General features: G+C 46.3%; 1 protein-coding gene and 1 long non-coding RNA gene across 2 annotated transcripts in view; one reads left to right on the top strand and one right to left on the bottom strand.

Moving 5' to 3' along the window:
- Positions 1-13,080, bottom strand: part of PPP1R14C (protein phosphatase 1 regulatory inhibitor subunit 14C) — an 83,639-nt gene extending 70,559 nt beyond the window's left edge. The window contains exon 1 of the mRNA XM_040627957.1: positions 12,763-13,080. Coding sequence (XP_040483891.1) covers positions 12,763-13,080 — 318 coding nt within the window. The remainder of the gene's footprint in view (positions 1-12,762) is intronic.
- On the top strand, positions 11,889-22,243 carry LOC103666915. Its single transcript, XR_569618.2, has 4 exons — positions 11,889-12,758; positions 14,604-14,693; positions 17,863-18,021; positions 22,112-22,243. It is a non-coding gene; the product is annotated as an uncharacterized LOC103666915 (long non-coding RNA).
- The last annotated feature ends 1,439 nt before the right edge of the window (positions 22,244-23,682 follow it).

Genomic DNA, 23,682 nt, shown 5'->3' with positions numbered 1-23,682 from the left:
GGTGGGGGGCCATATGCAAGTCACTAAATGTTTTCTATGGTCTCTGTATCTCATTCTTTGCCCTCCTTCACTGCCTTAAACTGCTCTATGCGATGCAATTCACAGTAAGGTGTCAATGATAAACAGACCAGTTCCTCATTTTCTTCTTTAGAGCTATGAGTTAATTCAAACTTGGGATATTGCACTTACAAAATGCAGCCCACTCTCCCTCTCTGAAGTTTAATATGCAAACCTCCTAGAGGTTTGAGACATGACTGGCAGCTAAATGGTTTTAAAGTCTCAGGCTAGTTTAGATGATGTTCTATTTACCTAAATACACACGTTTTTATTTAAACATCCATCCATATAAACTGCTTCTGGCAGAAGATGACTGAATGCTGAACCATCTGGGGCTTGATGAAGAAATGGAATATTCTAGCTTAACAAAAGGCACTTGTCTACCAGAGAGAGTACATATTTTTTTTTAGTAGTAATATTTGTAGGCTCTTTTCATTGCGGCAAGCATAATCATGTTTTAGCCCCAAATCAATGACTCATTTTCTCTTGACTTGTCAGAGAGCTGCCACACCCTGCCACCAACAGAAGAAAAACCAGTTGACTAATTAGAATTGTTATGTCGAGTATTGGCTCATAAGAACTAAACAGAAAAATCATCTTTACCAATCTGAAATCTCAACAACTTCCCTATTTGGCTTGAAACAGATTTGATTCTTTTGACATCTGCAGAAATGAACACAGCATCTACACCCATTGTACTACTGATATATAAAATATAAAAGATATTAACAGATGATTGGACAAGCAGCTCAGGACAAAAATATCCTTTGGCAGAAGCAAAAGAAGTTGTTAAGGCGTTTACGCATTTTACTTACAAGCATCATTTCTTTACTTCTATCATGGGACAGGTGACAGCTGATGCTTTCAAACAGGTAGGATAAAATACCCACTCTGTAACCAAAGTTTTATTTAAGGTGAGTTTCTAACTTTTAACCTCAAAACTCCTAAGTGTTCCAATACTGTTTGTGCAGACTTGACAATCCAAGAAACAAGTAGTACACTTCCTATGATGCATACTTGAGAACTGCTGGATTTGCATGTTTCTAAAGACATTGCTGAATCCTGCTGATGGCTCATCTAATAAACTGCAAACAAACATAGAATGGAATCCTATAAACCGTTCAACTAAGATGAAGCATATTCGAAAATGTATCAAATAATTAATCGGAGGAGCTTTGCCCGGTGTATGGCGCAGACATGATAGAACAGGTAGAAATGACCAGGGTGGGGGAGGTGACCCTTATGGTTGCTGTTTCCAAGTGTGAGTCTGCCTCTTTTTCCTGCTNNNNTAAACTCGGGCATGGAAATAAGCCTCTCTGAGCCTCAGTTCTGTTGTTTTATTTTTTTTAATTTTATTTATTTATTTGAAAGAGAGAGAGTACAAGTGGGAGGAGGGGCAGAGGGCTAAGGAGACTGCCCCCTGAGTCCCAGGTGGACTCGGGGCTTCATCCCAGGGCCTTGAGATGATGACCTGAGCCCAAGTCAGACCCTTAAGTGACTGAGCCCCCCAGGCACCTCCATAGCAACCGCATTTTTAAAACAACAGAACTGAGGCTCAAGGGCACCTTGATTTCGGCTCAGGTCTTGGAATCTCAGGGTCTTGGAATTGAGCCCGCACTTGATAGGGAGTTTGCTTGAGATTCTCTCTCTCCCTCTCCCTCTGCCCCCACTCCATGTGCATGCGCTCGCTCTCTCTCTCAAATAAATAAATCTTTTTTTAAAATTAGGTAGCAATTTATATCACAGAGTCTTGGTGTGGATTGAATGGGATTATCTGATGGGGCTTTATGGACTCTATCATCATACAAAATAAACAAATATTATTAAGAGCAAAAAATTCTGCTTTCCACTTCCCACCAGAACTGTCCATGAAAAATCTTAATTTCTTTTTTCTATCCCATCATTCATTCTAAAACTAACTATAAAATGACATTCTAGGAATAAATTCCCCAGGGAAAATTAATTTGTTTATACAGATTTGTTCAGCCTCTTATTTAGGCTACTTTACCCTTCACCTTTTAAAATTTTTATTTCCTAAAGCTGCTACTATTTTCCCTCTCAGATGCTCATTTTATATCTCAACACAAGTTAAAAATAAATACCTCTATTAGTTAATTATGAGCTGCGAAGATAAAGGACAAATAATAGGAAGAGGAAAAGCCCTCCAACAGCCAATATTATAAGTTATACACTGAAAATTTTAAGTCAAATATGCCAGCTCTTCTTAAAGGTTAACCCAATTAAATTTTTCTTTAAAAGGCAGATAGGGTACCTATGATATCTGCAGTGTCAAGATTTCAAATTTAACTTAGAAGTCAACAGGAGGAGGAGGGAAAGAGGGTGTTTTGGGAAGGTTTCTCAATCTGATTCTTCCTATCCAAGACACATCACACAAGAGGTCATGCCAAGGGAAGGATGGATATACTCTCACTTCAGCTACTGGAATTAGCTCTGCGATTAGATGATCCTTTGGTGAACTAGCCTAATGCTTGTCTCAGGTTTGCCTTAAGAGAGAAAGACCCTTCTATGACGCTTTAAATATCACCCTCTCTTTAATAAATCCCATTTTCTGCAGGGTAGGGCACCTTTATCATAGAAGTTCTAAAGGGTGGAGCTTCAAAATCCTAGACTACCCTCATTTTTCCAGATAAGGAGAGAAAACCTGAAAACAGAAGTCTATCATGAATATGACTTGCCAAGGTCATCAAGCTAATTAAGCAGCAGCCTAACAACATCCAGTTCCGCAAGCCAGGGTCCCTCCCATGACATCCTGGGAACAATGGACATGCTTTGATTCCGTAGATTTCATAGATGCCAACAAGGTCCCAGAGCCCCCAAATAATACATCCTGCCCTGTTCATCGATTCCTGAAGTTCGGCTGTGAAGAGATTACTTTCTCTTACTTAAAACCTTACTTCCTATTAAAAGGAAAGATAATTAAAGTGTGTTCAGTCATTTACATTATAAAGTGAATGAATTAATCATACCCTTTCCTGAAAACAGGCTTTGAGTAAGGGAAGAAGCACGGAGCCACTAGGCAGTAAATGAACATACCGAATACACTAATACAATACGACTGTGAGCAGGACATAGTCTCTGCCCTCGAAGGGCTTTCAATCATATGGACACCTCCATTTTTCTCCTATAACAGAAAGGGTTCCTTTCTTGTTCTTTTCCTCTTACCCAATTTTAAAGGATGAAGGTTGCAAATATCCGTTGGAACGAATGCACCAATCGACCAACCAACCAACCAACCAATCAATTCTCCAAAGTTCCTTCCACAGTTTCTTTAAAAAAGGAAAAGCCCTTCTTTGATCGCTTTTTCCTCAACCATAAAGTCATGTTTTAGAGACGAATCCGCACTCTGGTCTCTTCTTTTTTCTAAGGTTTTACACGGTGAAACAGATTTCCAGAGCACCAGTCCTGACTCAGAAATACCTGGTGAGACTTTATTGGCCCAAACTTGGAAGCAGAGGCAGGAATCCTGGCTCTCATTCCTCATCTTATTAAGACTTGTGTGAGCCTGTCGCTCTGAATCTTATCTGCTGATGGAAAAGCATTCACCCCTTCTTGGCCCAGCAAGCACAGCCACTCTCGGGGAAAATGAACAGTGACTGTGCAAATAAAATAGGACTCTTGTACATACTGAAAAATTAAAATTATAGAGAAGAATGGCAGTAAGCTGTGATTACTTCCTTGGAAGACTCTCCCCCCTGCCCCTGGGCTTCATTCCACTGCCACTTCCTCTCCGCTCACAGGTTCAAAGCACAGCACAGATATAATTGACAACCAGGGGAGAGAACCGAAACTTCGAGTCAACGATAAAAAAGTAGACTTATAACCCAGGCAGAGCCGAATTACATTAGTGCAGCTAATCTGAGCTATGTGTGTCTGAAACGCACAGCTCCAGAAGATGGTCTGGAGGGCCAGTTTCCGTCACGCTCATTGACGGCCAGGTGCTGGACACCTCAGGGCACCCAGGTGTGCGAGGGACACTGGGGCTGTAGGGACCACAGGACCCTACCCTCATGGAGCTTCGAGAGACAGAATTACAGGAAGTGTTCCAAGAAGGGGATAAATAAGCACAAGCCAGCGAGGGCCTGCCAGCCAGCCTGCCAGTGAGGGGATGTTGATTGGAGAAGCTTCCTAAAGGAGATACCCCAAGGGTGAGCCCGAAGAACTGGTAACAGGTGGGCAAGGTAGGAGAGTTAGGGGGAGATGGTCTGGGAGATGGAAGAAGCAAGCCTGGGGGGTTCCTGTCTGCCCTGCATTAGGATCTCAGGGGTAGGGGACAGGGGCAAGAGAGGGGGCTACAGAGGCGGGCAAGGCAAGCTCCTGAGCTCTGGCTGTAGCCTAACGGCTCATGCTTTGTCGTGAAGGCCGTGGGAAAGAACAGGATCCAGATTTCAGAGAACACCTGGAATTGCCACAGCGAAGGGCAGCTGGAGGAGAGGACTCAGCGGGGGAAGGTCCCAGCCCAGGAACCAGAGACAGGTGTCTGTTCCTGACTGTGCCATTGAGAGGGACGTGGCCTCTGACTGGGGCCTGTGGCTCAAGCTCTCCGCACCTCAGCTTCTTGCAGAGTTACTGCAAGGATGGGGTATCCAGTAGGAACGCAATAAATGGGGAGCTGCTGGGCACAGGCGCAGCGTCGCGGCTAGGTGCCTCTGGGGTCAGCACGGCCTTAGACAGGGAGAGGTCACAATGTCTCTGATCTCGGTTTCCTCCACTACAAAATGAAGAAAGGAAGATAACACCACCACCCCCTTCTCCTAAAGTTATTATCAAGTTTGACTGTAGGAGACAAATGTACAAGTCCCCCGGCCCTCCGCGGGGAGCTGTGTTAGTGGCAGAAGCAAGCCGCCCTCCCTGCAACAAAGCAGGGGCTGCTGCTGGGGGTGGGTACCGGAACTCAGGGTGGTAGTAATTGGAGAGAACTAAGATGGAAGCATCTATCGGTGAGAAATGCTAAGGGGCCGCACGAATGCGGTGGCAGCGAGAAGTCAAGGCACCAGGTCGCAGAGCCGTAAGGAGCGAGTGTCCACAAGACTCCGTGGCAGCCGGGCGTGACGTGCAGGGCAGAGGCAAGAGAGAGGATGGCAGCAGCATCTCTGGCTGGGACATCCATTGACCGCAGCACCTGCTATTCACCCACGAGGGAACGAAGGACACGGAGGAGGTCTGCAGACGAAGGGAAACTCATTTGCAGACCAGTTAACCTCGAGGCTCCCATGGCACATCTAAGTGGAGTTGTCCATTTCAAAACTCTCTGAATATGTCTGATCCTCAGAAAACAGATCTGGGCTAAAAATACAGAAGAAGAGTTGTCAGCATATGGCCAGCAACTGAAGCCGCAGGAATATTCGTATCACCCAGAAAGAGCGTGCGAGAGCAGGGAAAAAAAAAAAAAAACATAGAAGGCAGAGCAGGGGCCCAAAGACAGACCCTGTGCAACGTCAGACCAAAAAGACAGGCAGAGAAAGAAAGCCCAGAAGGGGGCTGGAGAAGTAGCTAGAGAAGAGTGTGAGACCGGGAGAGGCGGCCCAGAAGCCAAAGGCTTCCCTGGGGAGTGGCAGAGGGCACCTACGGTGGCAGGAGGCCAAGGCAAATAAAGACTCACACAATCCCCCTGGATTGAGAAACAGCAAGGCCCTCGGGGCAGCTTGGTGGATAAACAATGTCTGGAGAAAGTTCCAGAGAACTAGATAGTGTGAGTGGCAACCAGAGGGGATACAGGATTGAGGAAGGGACGTGTTCTTCGCGGCAGGTGATGGCTATTGCTATTTCTAGCAGGGAGCCCAGCTGCAAACCCATTCCAGGCAGGAGGGCGATGAAGGGAAGAGGCCCCTGGGTGGCCTCACTGGCTGACCCAGGAGGAGGCCAAGGACTGGGCTGCAGGGAGGGAAGAACATGGAAAAAGCTGCCTTGAAAAGACAGGTGACAGTCTGAACTAGTCACAAAATAGCCACGGACGGCCTGGGGCGATGGAGGACACCGGGAAATGGGATTGTGGGCAACGTGTGCACGCACCACGTGGGAAGAAACAATGCAGACTTTGCTCTGCCCTCATCTAGAGAGGCTCGTCTGAGGACAGCTGTCAATGAGGCGAGGTTTGCCATGTGCAGCCGCGTCGTTGCAGAGCTGGGAGAAAAGCAAAAGACCCTGGAAGCACAAAAGTGAGTCCCAGGTGAGAACCACAGGCAGAGCTAGTGTGGCAAGGGGCACAGCAGAAGCAGAGGAAAAGAGGGTGGGCGGGAGATACCAGGAACAGCAGATTCTCGAAAGAATTCTCTCCGTCTAAGCTGAAAAATCAATGCACTGCAACCACGATTTGTAAACTCCTGTTGGGAGCAAGTAAGTCAATGAAGGTAGGTGTACTTTTCAACAACGCTGAAATAAAACAGTAATAATCCAAGAGTGGGATGTGGATTACTGTAACAAAACCAGAAATCTACTTTTTTTTCCTAGCTGTGACTCTAATAAAGAAATGCCACTAACTCATTCAATGCTAAAACACATTTTCTGATGCTTGACTCTTTTTCATTCTTTCAAATAGATGCTTAATGGTGGAAGAACTGTGCTCTACCATAGTAGGACATACACGAAGAAAATGAACACAAATTAAAGTCTAATTTCCCCATACATACATGAAAACCCACAGGAACTCCCAGAATAAGGAAGATTCTAGGAGAAAAAGGAAGGATATAGAGACGATTTGCCCACGTTCAAGTTCAAACACATACCAACATCCCTAACCCCAAAGTATCCACCCGTCTTCTCCAAATTCTATCACCAAATAGATGTGAATGTCTTATTTTTTCTTCCTTCCTGTCCTCTGCGCACATCACAGAGAATAAGCGATAGTAGTGGCTGGTTATGGTTCAAGGTACAACAGTGGCTGCAGACCTACTGTGTTCCAGCTACTCTGTTCCATGACTTTCCCATCCCTGCAAAGAGGGCAGGGAAGGTGAGGCTCAGAGAGGTTATTATGGAAAGTGCCTCCGCTCCCACGACTAGTCAATGCTGGCGCCACGATGTGACTTCAGTTCTTCTAGCTACAGATCATTTACTCTCTTAAGCACCGCCTCTACCCCAAATTTCCCTAACTACTGTTCCAAAGGGAAACGTGTGAAGTACTTTTCTTCCCTTGGCAACTGAGAATTCTTTTATTCGTAGACTTCTAACATATTTAATTTTTTCCTTAATATTTTACAGATTGAGTTTATGGAGGTATTTTTTTAAAAAGCAATTTTTTAAAAAGCCTTATTCATTCTGCAATACCTAAACAGATGGAGATTCACCTAATGATCCACAAACCAAGTTCTAAACATTCTACCTTCTGGCTCAGGTACTAAGAAAATGGCAAAACAGCGAAATGTGGTGTTGCAGAGTGGGAATCTATATGCAAAACAAGGACTTGAACTTGTAACTAGAAGCCTGATCCACGTATAAGAACAACTCCCCGATGGTGGTATTTCTGCAAGATCAGTCAACTTAGAGATCCCCACAGCCACTTCTGGGGAGTGGACGATATATGGAAGTTCACAGAAGGTCCTGGCACTGTGCTGCCTTGAGAAGCACTCGGTGCAGGGGAAGGTGCGTCGGAATTCCTGGACACGGCCCTGCACTGCCACGTTTCAGCTGTGGGCCCTGGGGCAACTTTCTGGCATCTCCATGACAGTTTCTATATCGACAAAATGAGCATATCAGGGATTGTTACTAGCACTACACGAATCATATCTGATGCACACAGAGCATTTATTAAGCACCAGCTAACTCTATCACATAGTTTAGGCTTTTCCCTTTCTGGAGAAGTACTTTTTTTTTAAGATTTATTTATTTATTCTAGAGAGATGGCAGGGGGAGGGCGGTGGTGGAGAAGGGCAGAGGGAGAGAGATGATCTCAAGCAGACTCCCCGCTGAGCACGGAGCCCGATTCGGGGCTTGATCCCACAACCCTGAGATCATGACCTGAATGGAAATCAAGAGTCAAACGCTTAACTGACTGAGCCACCCAGGTGCCCCTGGAGGAGTATTTTTAAAACTGCATGCCACTGTCCAAAAATGTTATGGAATCTATTTATTTTTTAAATTTATTTATTTATTTTAGAGAGAAAAAGAGCACAAGCTGGGGGAGGGGAAGAGGGAAAAGGGAGAGAGAATCTTAAGCAGGCTCCACGCCCACTGCAAAGCATCAGGATATGGGGCTCAATGTCACGACCCTGAGATCACGACCTGAGCCAAAATCAAGAGTCAGACACTTAACTGACTGAGCCACCCAGGCGCCCCTGAAATCAATTCAGAGGGTCACAACCAGCAATTCTGGAAAAGGAAATAGAGCAGAATATTATATTTAAACATTAATAAAGTCATATTTTACATTACCCTTGTCATTTTTTCTCTAGCATACGTAGTAATATTAAGTGGTGCTTTGTGAATCCATGTGTCTTTCATATATCCATGAGTCCGTGTGTCAGGCAGCAATCTAAATCTTTCTAGGGTCACCATCAAAACATTTGGAAAAACACTGATTTACAGAACGAGCAATGACAGGGAGTCAGGGAAGATGCAAAGGTATGACATGACTGAAATCGCGTTTTAAAATGCAGACAGCTGGGGCGCCTGGGTGGCTTAGTTGGTTAAGTGTCTGCGTTCCGCTCAGGTCATGACCCCGGGGTCCTGGGATCGAGCCCCACGTGAGGCTCCCTGCTCAGCAGGGAGTCTGCTTCTCCCTTTCCCTCTGCCTGCTGCTCCCCCTGGTTGGGCTCTCTCTCTCTCTCTGTCAAATAAATAAATAAATTTTTAAAAAAAATAAAAATAATAAAATAATAAAATGCAGACAGCTGCAACAAAGGGAAAAGCCAACCGGACCCTCAGGGTAACCCAGGAAATGCCCTCCGCGCACAAGTCTGTTTACGGTGAGGCTGCTACAGGTATTTCAATAATCTGAGGTTAACAACAGGCTTTTATTTCCAAAGCAAAGCAAATTGCAAAACTGGAAGTACAGATGTTATCTTGATGCTGGGAAAGATGAGAAAAAAATGATATCACTTATCCAGTAAGCCATCTTGCAACACTTGTCAAAGGAGACGCGATGCCAGATTTCAAATGCTCTTAAAAACTGTCTGGGTTTGGACGAGATATGAAAACGTCTCAAAACAGAAATTCTTAAATGTGGATACAGATCCATCCTAACTGTTCCCTTATAACCAAATCCCTAGCTGAAAATTTAACTATCTGTACAAGAAGATGAAATGGAAAATAACTATAAACACAACTGAGCATTTTAGAATTTATAAAAACACTTAGCTCTACAACCCAAAGGCTGTTCGATGTGGCATGCAGCGATACCGCCCTTAGACTGGGTTAAGAAGGGCCGGGGTCCTGGGCCCTAATCCTCCCACACCCATCTTCCTGCAGAGTTCTTAGGACCAACTGGACCCAACTACCTGGAATGCCTGTCCCTCTGTCTGGTTTTAGGCTCCGCTGCAGAGGCCCGGAGTTTCCTGATCCAATACCAAGCCATTTCCAGGGCATGAACAGACTCCTCCCAGATCTTTCCCCGCAAGGGGGCCTTTGCCACTGGTCTGAGCCAAAGGTATGATGAAGGGGTGACAGAGCTTGGATAGGCGAGTGGACACAATGCTCTTCACCAGGTGAGACTGCACCATGGGTGGGAAGAAAAGAAAGCAGACCCGAGGCCAGGGGATTCTCCGGCAGCATGCCAGCTGTGAGCTCTGGGAAGTCTGAGAATTCAAAATTCAAACCTAGCCTTCCAGGCCCCTATGGAGAGATCATTGTCAAGGTAGGTAGACAGAATAAATTTTATATCATGCTCGTTACAAATGCATTATTTTTAAATATTTAGACCTATGCTATGAGGGCCTCCAACTATTCTCTTGCATAGACCCCTGCAAACTTAAGAGGCAGCACCGGAAATTAGCATGTGGGCCCAGAGCCACACGGCCATGGTTCATACTGCCGTGCCCACGCCCAGCCATTCACCAGCTCTGTGAGCTTGGGAAAGCCTCTTCCTCTGTGTCTCAGTTTCTTCATCTGTAAAACAGACAACAGCACCCTGTTCGTGGGGTTGTTGTAAAGACTAAATTAGTTAGTCCATACGAAGTGCCGAGAACAGCACCTAATAAGCACTCCCAGATGCTGTCTTTAGATTATTCTCCAAACAAAATTGACTGGCCACTGCAAACTTCTAGATAAGACCGCAGCCAGGAAGGTATTCTGTGTATTTCTTCTTTCCCACTCCTAATTTTAATTATCATGCTTTACGCCTCTCCCAAAGATCACTATTTTCTATCCCGAAAAGGACAGGTCATCCAACTGCTGACCGGCCTGATATAAGTTCTTCTGAAATTAAATATGTGTTCATCATCTTCCCCAACTTGGCAGAAAGCTCAGGCCTCCGGCCAGTTTGAAGTCTGACAAATTCGCTTTCTGTGTCAACTGCATGCAATAAAAATTTGACAACATTACCAATTTTAAGTGTAAAAGGAGCATTCCCTACCCTCTATATTCATGAGACTCAGAGCTATTAGCCAGGGCAGGTCCTTCTCGATTAAGAAAGCAGAGGCTGACATAACTTGAAGCCATCAGCAGGGAAAGGCTACCAGACCAGAGAAGCTAAGCTAAAAATAGAACCCGACCAGTGCAGAAATAGATGGAGGAAAACAATTCTATATATGCCTACTTAGGAGACCACATGCTTTTTATCATTAAAGGAAGGTGTATCATCAGCTTGGTAATTACAAACTGCCAACAACCTTCTCAATGACCAATATTCCTTCCACCTAAATGACCGAGCAAACAACTTGAAGAGAAACACTTCCCACATTGTAATGACATGCTGGCAGCATATAGCCCTCTCTCAAATCTCTAGTTTGCTGTACGTCAGGTCTAAAATAGGAGAAGAGATGTACAAGGAAAAGATTCAAGGTGATGTTCACCCTTTAAAACACGCATGTAACCCACATGTTCAATACAGTGAACATCCAATCCACCATTTTCCCCCAATTATTCTGAAGAATTTTTAAAATGTTTGATTTGCCCACCTGCTAAGGGGCTGAACTCTCTAGTTTCCCCAACACCTAATTAGTCTCCCATAAAAGGAGCACTGTTAAAGCACTGTTAATTTCAACAGTAGTTTTTCTATTAAATCTTCTCCAAATCCAAAATGGAGTATAAAGGTCAGTATGAAATAAATGAAAATTAACTGGATTCTACAGAGGCAAGACTGAGCACATCCGTCCACCCCAACAGTAACCCCATTTAAATCAAATACAGTGTTTCTTGAAAGAGTTTTGCCAACTTCCTACCAAAAAAAAAAAAAAATCCCAGGAACACTTCCTATGTTGGCCAGTTTTTCTTTATGCAATTAAAATGGCTTTTCGTAAGAGCCAGGCTGGAGAAACAATATATTTTTACAAGCCCATTAGTCATATAGTCCAGCTTCATTATATCCTAATCATTCATCAGTAGTCCCTAATGAGGATGCTGTTGACTCCTGCGATGAGAATGTTAAGGAAAGGATGTGTTCACAATAGGCCATAAAATGTGTGAAAAACAGAATACCCCAAACCAGGAGAAAAGCCAATGAGTTCATCTGGCTTTCATTTTTGCTAACAGCGTTAACAGCTGTATGGACACAAACCTGCTTTAACTTCGAAGCCGTATCCTTAATTATTCATTCTCTCCATTCTCCCACCCTTCCCAAACTCCACGCCCTTAAGAGAAGTACAATACTTCATTCAGAATCGCTGTTATTAAAGACTCTCGTGGGGAATCATTTTGGCTTCATTCTTCTAGCAGACGTTTGTAACCGCTTATTCTAAATATTTCTCCTAACATCAAGCATCTACACGGCCGTCGGACTTGTGTGTGAACCTTAGCCGCTGAACCGTGGGAAGTCACAGTGTCGTGGCGGAGGGGAAGCTGGTGGATTCCGGGCATCCTGCACACCACCCGCCCAGCTACGTTCCTTTCACCCAGGCACCTTTCCAGGTTGCCAAAGGCTCTCACTCTGCGCCCATCCACGGGCGTACCCGAGCTCGGCTAGTGGGGGAAAAAAAAAAGCTGCTTCAACAAAGCCCAACGTGTGCAGCCTGGGTAAATGCAAGGATGAATTATGGGGACGCGCGTCGGGGCCGGCTGCAAAAGGGAAAGCGTTCATCTCATGATCTTGATGTAGAATTTCAGGAACCGAGGGGTCCTCTGAGATCCCCAGAACCTCTCCTCTCCGTTAAGCAGCTTTCAGGTCCCTTCCCTGCTCCCTCTCCATAGAAATCGGGATTGCCAGGATCTCAGCAGTGAGCACTGTTCCTTTTGGGTTAGGCGCAACTGGGGTGAGCCCTTCTGAGCCCCGCTGCGTGTAGATGCAGCTGGAGCCTAGAAGCGCCCCGGGCTCCGAGAAAAGCAATGTGCTTAGCAAAACCCAACCCTCCCCACTGCCATCAAGGCGGGCCCGCAGCCCTGCGGGCACCCGGCATCTGGACCCAGACAGGGGCGTCCCAACTGTCGCGCCCCGGCGCCAGAGGGCACCCAGGAGAGAGAACGCCCTGCGCCTCGCTCCCAGCACTGGGTCCCCAGGAGTCAGGGCTGTGCGCACCCGAGAGCTGGAGCCCTGGAGAATTCCTGTGCGGGCACAGTGGGGCGAGGGAGGCCCCCGACCCTCCCGGCCCAGCGCTCAGGTACCTCGCAGCCATACAGCTGACCCAGCTGCTCCACGATCCACTCCTCCAGCACGAGCCGCTTCCGAAGCTCCTTGCGATCGTATTTCACTGTCACTTTTCCCTGCTGGTGGCGCCGCTGCTGCTGCTGCTGCTGTTGCTGAACCTGCCCCGCAGCGGCCGCCGTGGCCACCGGCGCCGAGTCCTCCCGGGAGGAGCCTGAGCCACTGCTCGAGCCCGGGCTGCCGCCGGCGCCGCCCCGGGGACTCTGGAAGAAAACCCGCGCACCGCCGCCGCCGCCGGCCCCACCGGCCGCCTCGCTGCTGCCCGTCGCCACCGACATGTCCCCGCGCGCGCCGAAGCCCGAGTGCGGCCCGGAGGAGGGGCGGGCGGAGCGCGCCCGGCGCCGCTACCACCTCCGGCCGGGCAGCGGCATGCGAGGGGCTCGCCCGCACCTGCTCCGCGCGCCGCGCACGCCCGGCAGCCCGGCTTGAGGGGAGGTCGGGAGGAGCCGCGGCGACACCGAGGAGGACGGGAGGGGGAGGGCGGGGAAGAGGGAGGGGCGGGGACCGCAGCCTTAAAGACGCCGCCGAGGACCCTCCCGGTCCAGCCCCGGGAGGCGGATCTGGCGCCTGGCAAGCAGAGGGCCCGGGGCTTGGGAGTTGCGCGCGGAGGCGGGAGTGTGTGCGCGTAGGCGCGCGCGGCCGCCTGTGCGTAGACACCGGAGAGGACCGGCTTGGATCTGCTGCCAGAGATGGTCCTCCGCGCGGGTGACCGTGTCCTCTCCTCCCGGAGACGCGGAATTGCGCTTTTTGCCCCCAGCAGTGCCCGAGCTCACGAAACCCGCCGCCTCCAACGGCCTCGGCCCGGCGCCGCCCCGGGGGCAGGGGACCGCCCGGAGAGGGACGCGGGGAGGCACCTAGCCGCAGGTTCCTCGTGAAGGTTTTCTTTGCCCTCCCGCCTCTTGGGATGGTGGGGAAGCGTCTCTCTCCCTCTTGTCCCCACCCTCAGCTCCAAACACATTCCTATTCATGCCACTTCCTCTCTGAGATTGTGAGAAAAATTGACGAGGCGATGTTTGTGCAATCAGACAATCAAAGCGCCTGAGAAATTCTCTTCAGACCAGTTTTTCTCTCCTTACAAAGTGTCAGTTTATTCGCAGGCTGAGCATTCATATATCTTTGTATCTAAAGGGCTGAAGGCTTGATCCATCGCTTGGCTAAGAGGCTGGGGACATCCAGACAGCAAACATTTCTCTAAAGGAGTCAATGCTGTTTACTGGTCTTACATTTCTAGTATTGCATTCCCTGGCTAGTCAGCTTTCCTCTCTCTCAATACCACTGCCAAGCTACCTCTTTTTACCAGGGAAAGCAATTGCACTAATTCCACTCTCAAAACATCAGGCAGCCAAGTAGAGTTACAAATGAATGAGCTTATTATAAGGTTTAGGGCAAAGAGATGGGGAGGGAAATCATAAACAGAAAACTGCATGTGTATGTGTGTAAAATTATAGGGAGACACTACTCTATGTCTCTTGTACATAACATTACATTTCTGTTCAGGCAACTGAGAGAAACCGCAAAGATGCTCCAACACAGAGAGCAGCTTTTATGAACTTTTTGAAAAAGCTGGTGAAGTTTACCAGCAATTACTCCAAAAAGTTTCTCGGAAGGAAAGTAGATAAACCTGATTCCTTCTGAATATTTTCTAGGGCATCCCTGTGTGGGATTCTAGACCAACAGCTGTAAAGGGAAATAAAAGAAGTAACCAGCAACTTTCTCCCCAGCTTTTCCAGCTCTGCAATCCACCTGTGTGCAGGTCTGCTCTTCCCAGATTTATGATCAGCTTTGTTCCTTCCCTTTGAAGTTTTCACCAAGAGCCTGAGGAGGGATTTTCCCAAGGAGTTCCATGCCTGAAGCTCATCATCAGGACAGGGCAGGCCCTGAAGAGTGAAAGGTAAGAATCTAGTGGGGGATTGTACAAAATGGGATGGTTGGTGTGGGAGCCCTGGGGTCCTATCGCAATTAGAGGGGGTCAAGGCTGGAACCTCTCTGCCCCATGGAAGAGGCCAACTGTCCTCAAGGTAGGTTCCCCACCCAACTTTTCCCAGACAAAGGAGACAGAACTACCATGATTGGCCCCTAGAGATTGATGACTGTTTAACACCTCACCTCCACCCCCACCTGCCTGGGGGATCAGAGGTTGTTCAAAAACCCTGAACACATAGCCAAGAGGGTGAGTACCTCTGTTGGCCAGGAGGAAGAGAATGGAAGGCAGTGGTGATCAATGTCAGAAGAAGCTTGTCTCCAGCCATCTGGCACTGGTCCAAGTTAGCTAGTACCCGCTTTAACCAACCGAACCAACGAGGAGAATTTCAATCAAAACAAAAACAGCTAAAATTATAGTTAATGAAGGAGAAACTATATAAAATCTCTCCCTCATTCTGGCACTAAGACCTGGCTCTACCAATATTTTGAAAAATTGTGCCTGTGATCCAGGACTATGGCAAAGAGTGGAAAATTCCAACCAATTCCAACTCCTTTGAGTCTTTGGACAATGAATTCAGTCATTCAAGAACAACTTCAAAGAATTTATAAAAATTCACTAAGTTCTTTCTGAGAAATTCTTGTGTCAATTTTTTTTCACTGTGTAGGATCCTTTTATCCTTTGTGCTTAAAACTCAGTTTTCACTTCCAACTTCAAAAATGACAGGTACTAAGAGACATTTAAGAAGAAACTTAGGGTTTTAGGCATCTTCACTTGTAGAAAAAATGCCAGTGAGGAGTCAGTCAGTCTCTTTCCTCACATACATCAACCTTCAGTTGTCCAAATGAGTCACCTTGACTTACAATTAGGAGTTGAACTAACACAAAAGTTCTTTTTCCTGTAAACCCACTTGCTCCACCCAGGACCTGATTACACTTAAAGTGAACTCCCCGCCACACGGACACACACAGACACACGCAGACACGCACACACACACACACACACACACACACACACACACTTTAATTCCATGTTTTGAAATATTTGGGAATAAGGGGTTTATTCTCAGGCCAGAGACCCTTTCCATAGATGTCTAAATTCAGCAAAACCAGCAATATTTCTCATCTTCAAGACTATACATTTTTGTTCAAGGCAAAGACTTTCTAACCCATTTAGGCAAGATTCTTCACATGCTGGTTAATCAAAAACAGTGGATGGCTTTTAGTGACTTGAATGTTCTGAGAATTTTCTCAAACACAAGAGATGAGCTTTTACCTTAAGGCAATTACTCCCTGCTGTGAAAGCAACCTAAGGAAGATTCGTCAATATCCTTTCTTCATAGCTTTGCATTTTCTTAAATTGCTCTCTGATTTGGAGAAAGTTTCTTTTAGGAATTATACATAGTTCCTTCATCTCTGAAAACGATCTTTATGCCTAAAGTTTGTTCAATAAGGTGACTTAGTCAGGGGTCCCAGCTTTCTTCACTCCCCCAGGGAAACAAAGATTAAATACAAATATTTATACTCAGATGCAGATTTCCTTACTCCTTACAGACTAGGTGTCGCAATAATTATGCAACATCTCGTAATCTACCTTGAGGCTGTGATAATGACAGTCCCCAAGGCCCACGATCCTGAACAGAGAATTCTTATCTTGACTAGTAAATGTCAGTGATAAGGCGCCTACATCCGAATTCTCTCAAGCATGTGGTAAAGCCAAAAGACAAATCAAAAGTCATTTGAAATCTGGTTTTCATCATAAAAGTAGAAGAAATTTAATCTGTCCCATTGGATTCTATCAGTTACCTGTGGCATTTTCTGTTTTCAGAAAACGGTCCATTATTTCCTTATTCCTTATGCAGTGATAGCACTAATGTCGATAGCCTGTCAATGTCATTTTTCTTTTGGCTACTGTTTCATGCTCTTTTTCTTTTCCTCCCCCTAACTCTAGGATTTTGATTGTATTGTCCATTACAATTTGGAATCATAATTCCAAAATAAACTTAGCCATTGCTTGTATAAATAACCAGAGTAACAGCAGTCATTGTCACCATTCTTAAATTTTGTCTCCACAATTACCAGAAATCCTTACCCTACGGTTCAGAGAGGAAGGGGGTAGGGGGTGGGAATCCATAGCTTTACCTCATCCCTTTTAACAGAGACTAAATATCCCACACCTTCCTATAAGCCTAGCTTGTAAATATTTTGTCTTTCTGTAACATGAGGGCCAAATCTGTTTCTGGAGGAACCCGTTATCCCCCATCTGGCCGATACCTTCTTGCCCTCCCCATTTCATTGCCAAACATGTTGGAAGAGCTGCCCATTCCCCCCTGTGTCTGTCTTCCCCAGTCACCATTCAGTCCCCCACAGTTCAGCTGTCTCCACTGGACTGAAGGCACCAGCCCAGGTCTCCAGGGAACTCCATGTTGCTCAATTCAGTGTGTGCCTTCCCACTCTTACCTAACTTGACCTCCTGCCACATTTGACAATCTTGAACCTCTCCTTGCTTTTCAGACTCTCTCCTCTCTTGGCTCCCCTGCCAACACCCTCCTGGTTTCCCTCCCACCTCTTTGTCCAGGTCTGGTGAGCTCCTTTTCCAGTATCCCTGCCTTAAAGGTTAATGGTTCCCCAAATTCTACCCTCTTCTCTTTGCTCCTTCACACACTCTCCAGGTGATTTTGTCTCCTGCTAAAGCTTCCATTTTGACAACCTACCATCCACCTGCCACCAACTCCCCAGATCATAAGCCGGAGCAGTTTCTGGTCCAAGCTTCAGATCTGCAGGAATTCCACACTTAGCACCAATGCACTATGCCCCTATGTTTATAATTAAAGTACGCAGATGTATGCCTCTATCAGTTCATTAGAGAAGAAAATACAGTAGTCCCCCCTTATCCCAGGGGATACGTTCTCAGACCCCTGTGGGCCCCTGAAACTGCAGAGAGTACCAAACCCTATATTTACTATGTTTTTTTCTATACACACATACTTGTGATAAAGTTTACTTTATAAATTAGGCATAGTAAGAGATTAGCAACAATAACTAACAATGAAATAGAACAATTATAACAATATACTGGAAGAAAAGCTGTGTGAATGTGGTGTCTCGGTCTCAAAATATCTTATTTGTACCGCGCTCAGCCTTCCTGTGATGATGTGAGATGATCAAATGCCTGTGTGATGAGATGACACGAGGGGAACGATGTCGCCTTCATCAGGCTGCTGTCGACCTTCTGACATGTCAGACGGAAGATCATCCACTTCGGGACCGAGGCTGACCCTGGCTCACAGAAACCACAGGTAAGGGGGCCGTAGTAGCACAGTGAGTATGTTTTTGGCCACGGGCCGCACAGTGAAGGGCGCTCTGGCTCCGCACGTTCCAGACATGCAATAAGAAGTACATTTATGGGGGCGCCTGGGTGGCACAGCGGTTAAGCGTCTGCCTTCGGCTCAGGGCGTGATCCCGGCGTTATGGGATCGAGCCCCACATCAGGCTCTTCCGCTATGAGCCTGCTTCTTCCTCTCCCACTCCCCCTGCTTGTGTTCTCTCTCTCACCGGCTGTCTCTATCTCTGTCGAATAAATAAATAAAATCTTTGGGAAAAAAAAAAAAGAAGTACATTTATGTCATCACCCAAATATATATCCACACACGTAACTTGCCCATATTACACGTGATACACCCTCCTACGTGTCCTAGTCTATTCTGTTCTGTTTCATTATTTGGAAGGAATGCTGGTTACAATCTACTGAACGGATTTCCCAGCCCACTGAAGGGTTGCAGTCCAGAGTTTGGGAAGAGCTGCCGTCAGCCAGAGCTATGCCTACGAGAACAGATCCTGGCTCTGCTCAGTCTTCATGGCACACTGCGGGCTGCTTGTTTCTTCCCCTGGCACTCTCCTTCTGCCATGATGAGGTTATCAAGTGCTCTGGTAAACAACTTCAACCCAAAATGGCTGACCTCGGGCCTGTGTGTGATCGTCCCAAAGGTGCCACAGAAGAACTAAAGAGGAAAACTATTCTGGAAGTGAAGCTAGACCTTTTGCCAGACCTCCATGCTCCTCCTGCAGGAAATGGTGAAAGGCCTGGAGGATAAAGATCAGGAGGACGCTGGGGATTGGTAGACCCTCCAGTTTGAGGACAAGCGTGTTGTGGTGGTTAGCAGCACAAGCCCTGCATCCCAACCGCCTGGACTGAATCTGGCCTCTGCCACTTAGGCACTGTGTGACCTTGGCAAGTCATTTTACCTCTCTGTGCCTTCCTGTCTCCATCTAGAAAATGATCACATCTCCAGTGCTTGTCCAAAAGGTTATTCTGAGGGAAAATGAGTCACTGGAAAGAAAGCACCTAAGACAGTGCATGCTGTTACGTGTGAACATAACGTGCCATAAACATGGCGGAGAGGACTGACTCACTATTGTTCCAACAATATCCCCGAGAAATTATGGCCACAGGCACATCTTGACTTCAGGGATGTGAAGCAAGCAGTGGGAAATCATCCCCATAGGCTTCCTGTTGCAGCTCACCCTATAGCGTGATTCAGTTATCATCCCCACTGGCAAATCCCAATAAAGGAAGGTAAGCATGTAACTCAACTGCTTACTCAGTTGGGACCTGCACCTCGATGTCTTGTAGTCACCCCAAATTAACAAATTCAAACCAAAACACCAGCTTCCCCAGCTGAGCCTACTTCACTTCCGGTTTTCCTTCTGGAGGGACTGTGTAATACCATTGTTACACCTACAAATTCTTGGTCTTACCCACTGTGTCCAGCCCATCAATAAGCAAACCCTAATGATCCCATGCTTGTCTGGGTCCGATCTGCCCCTCCTCTCTGTGCACACACTCTCGCCTGGGTTTCTCCTGTGGTCTCCTCGCTTGCCTCCACACCCTGCCTTCCACCCATTCTTCCTGTTGCTCCCACAGAGAGCTTTCTTTTTTTTTTAATATTTTATTTATTTATTCATGAGAAACAGAGAGAGAAAGAGGCAGAGGAAGAGGGAGAAGCAGGCTTCCCATGGAGCAGGGAGCCCGAAGTGGGGCTCGATCCCAGGACCCCAAGATCATGACCCAAGCCGAAGGCAGATGCTTAACCAACTGAGCCACCCAGGGGCCCTGCACAGAGAGCTTTCTAAAGCAAATGTGATCATATCATATGCTTCCATATTCCCCGTTCCCTTCAGGCCACAGTCCAAACAACTTCACATGGCCCATAAGGCTCTCCTTGCTTTCTTTCCCAGCATCTGTTCAAATACTCCCCACCGCACCCCCAGACACACACACCTCACTCTGCCCAATACCTTACATAGCCTGGGGTTCCCAAATATAGAACGCTCCCTGTCTACTTTTGTCTGTGCCTACAACCTCACCTCCCAGTTCCCCGTGGCGCCAGCCTAACCCCTCACACCCCCAACTGGGGTTAGTCACCTCCCTGACTAAGCTCTCCCCACTTTCCTGGCAAGGTGTCACTCTCATGTCTGCCCCTTGGCCACCATCTATCCAACACATCACCCATCAAGCCTTTCTGTGATCAAATCTCTGCTCAAATGTCACCTCCTCAGACAGGCCTTCTCTCTGAACCTCTGACCCCTTACTCTCTTTATTTCTCTTCCTCCCTCTTATGACCACTTGAAAATTATATATATAATAATATAAGATACTATATTTTATATATCACATATATATTACATAATAGTATATATTATATGATGACAGAAGGATTCTATTGGGTCAGCTGTCCCTCCCACCACATTATAAACCCCTGAAGATAAGTATGTGACCAAGTGGGGTCCGTAGTCCCAGGACCAACAACAGTGCTTACAACGTGGTGGGCACTCCAAAATAGTGCATGAGTGAAACAATCTCCACTTCTGGCTCGACACGTGTTTTTCTTGATCGTCCAATATAAACATGCAAAAATGCAGATCTCATCACTCCTCAGTACAGGCCCAGTCTGGTGCTGGCTGTTCTTATAAGTCATAGGAAGTCACACTTCTCCCCCCAGCAGAGACACTCCAGGATTCTTACTAGGTTTCCCTAGTAAGTGGAGGGAAAAGGTTGCCCCCCGGACCTCCCAAGATCCTACACTCGAGCTGGATCTCGAGTCACCTCTTCCTGCAGCATTTAGTCTCGGCTTTGGAGCACCTGGTTGGCTGGAGGCTGTTGTGAGACATGGCTGAGCCATCAGGTGTAAAATCAAATTGTCATTCCAACTCTACTCCTATCACGACTCTGCCATCAGCTGGTCAGAGTCTCCCCCCAGGTGTTGTTTTCAAACTGTAAAAGTAGAACTGGTCAGAAGGTCACCACCTTAGGCCGTCTCTGGGGCCCCACCAATTCTGTTCTTTCCCAGGGCATTGTGGGCGGAGGTGTGGTCCTGCGGCGCTCGGCTGACCTGTAGCTTGATCCGCCTTCAACACACCTAGCAAGTCTGAAAACACGCCGACTGGTCTAACCCCCGCCCTCTGACCCCGGGCTATACCACTGGTCCTACGACAATGACAAATGTCTCTAAAACTTTCGAAGCACCCATTCTTGAGTTCTGGACGTACCTTGGCACGGACTAGAAACACACAGGTCAGGGGCGCCTGGGTGGCACAGCGGTTAAGCGTCTGCCTTCGGCTCAGGGCGTGATCCCAGCATTATGGGATCGAGCCCCACATCAGGCTCCTCCGCTATGAGCCTGCTTCTTCCTCTCCCACTCCCCCTGCTTGTGTTCCCTCTCTCGCTGGCTGTCTCTATCTCTGTCGAATAAATAAATAAAATCTTAAAAAAAAAAAACACAAAAACCTCGGTTTAAAAAAAAAAAAAAAAAAGAAACACACAGGTCACCAGCCGGCATCAGGTCAGGAACCATGCCTGACAAAGCACTGTGCCATTTTGTAATTACAAATGGCTTATGAACTTTAATAGCTATAATAATAGCAATAATAATTGGGCATTGTCCTCTAGCTAGAGAGAATGAGACGCTGGTTTTATTTCCTCCTCTAGAAATCTTTGACAAAAATCGAGCTGAGTCCAAAGCTATAAGCAATTAAAGCAGTATGGTATTGGCATGAAAACAGACACATGGATCCATGGAACAGAATAGAGAGCCCAGAAATAAATCCACATATATATGGTCAATTAGTTTATCACAAAATAGCCAAGAAAATACAATGAGGAAAGCATGCTCTCTTCAATAAACGGTGCTGGGAAAACTGGACAGCCACATGCAAAAGGATGAAACTAGACCAGCATTGCATTATATACATAAAAATTAACTCAAAATGGATTAAAGACTTGAATGTAAGACCTGCCACCATAAAACTCCTAGAAGAAAACACAGGCAGTAAATTCCTTGATATCGGTCTTAGTGATGTATTGTTTTTTGTTTTTTTTTAATCTGACAGCAAAAGTAAATAGTGGGACCATATCAAACTACAGAGCTTCTGCACAGCAAAGGAAATCATCAACAAAATGAAAAAATGAAAAAGCAACCTGCTGAGTGGGTGAAAATATATGTAAGTCATGTAACTGATAACTGATATATATCCAAAATATATAAAGAGCTCCTACAACTCAAGGGCAAAAGAAAAAGAAAAAAGAAAGAAAAAATCCAATTTAAAAAATGGGCAGAGGGGGCGCCTGGGTGGCACAGCGGTTAAGCGTCTGCCTTCGGCTCAGGGCGTGATCCCGGCGTTATGGGATCGAGCCCCACATCAGGCTCCTCTGCTATGAGCCTGCTTCTTCCTCTCCCACGCCCCCTGCTTGTGTTCCCTCTCTCGCTGGCTGTCTCTATCTCTGTCAAATAAATAAATAAAATCTTTAAAAAAAAAAAAAATGGGCAGAGAATCTGAACATTTTTCCAAAGAAGACAGACAGATAGCCAGCTGGTACTTAAAAAGGTGCTCAACATCATTAATCCAGGGAAATTCAAAACAAAACCTGGAGGTATCACCTCCCACCTGTCAAAATGAGAATATCAGAAAGACAAGAAATATTAAGTTTTGGTGAGGATGTGGAGAAACAGGAACCCGTAGTGTTGGGGGGAATGCAAACTGGTGCAGCCACTGTGGAGAACAGTATGGAGGTTCCTCAAAAAATTAAAAATAGAGCTACCATAACATGCAGCAACTTCACTTCTGGGTATTTATCCAAAGAAAACAAAAACACTAAAAATACCTGCACCTCCATGTTTATTACAGTGTTATTTACAATAACCAAGACCTGCAAACAACCTAAGTGGCCATGGATGGATAAATGGTAAAGAAACCGTGAGAAAGATGCGCTCGCACACCATTGCTGTAGAGGATGGCGTGAGAATCCTTGCTTTAGAAATCAGCATCCCTGTTCCCATATGCGTCTCTCATCACTGTGGGAATTATCATGCGGTGTTGATTGTGCTGTATTGTATGTTGCATTGTGTTACCATGGGCCCCATCCCCGTGGACAGGGGGTGGTTATTCAGGAAGGGCTTGACATTCCCAGTGTCAATTGTCTCAAGATCTGGAAGGTCCTTCTGGAAACTGAACTCTTCTAGCTACTGCACAGGGAGATGAGAAAAAAGCTTTTTCCTTGGCCTTGTGATTACACTGGAAAAGATGTCTAGAACTAATTCTGCTCTGCTTATGGTGTCCTCCATGGGGAGGTGGACCCACAACAGGGCCAGCAGGTCCTGAGTTAGTCTTATGTGGAACAGACGACCCAGGGTGATAATATTTTGAGTCTGACAATACCAAAAGCTGCTCGTCACTGGCATCTATTAGGCGTCAGGCATTTTATTATAAATGCTATCTCATTAAACTTCCCACAATCCCACATGATTATCTACCTTGCAACGTTGATGGCCATGTTCATTTGAAAGATAAGGAAATCAAGCTACAAGAAGTTAAGTAACTCCTACTTCCAACCTAAGGTTTTATAGGACGTGGAGCTGGGATCTTATTTTGCACCTGCTGGCCTAGTTAATAATAAAATCTGA

The sequence above is a fragment of the Ursus maritimus genome, unplaced genomic scaffold, assembly GCF_017311325.1.
Source record: "Ursus maritimus isolate PB19 unplaced genomic scaffold, ASM1731132v1 scaffold_13, whole genome shotgun sequence".
Lineage (NCBI taxonomy): Eukaryota > Metazoa > Chordata > Mammalia > Carnivora > Ursidae > Ursus > Ursus maritimus.
Note: the sequence above shows the minus strand (reverse complement) of the source record. Positions and strands in the feature narration are given on the sequence as shown.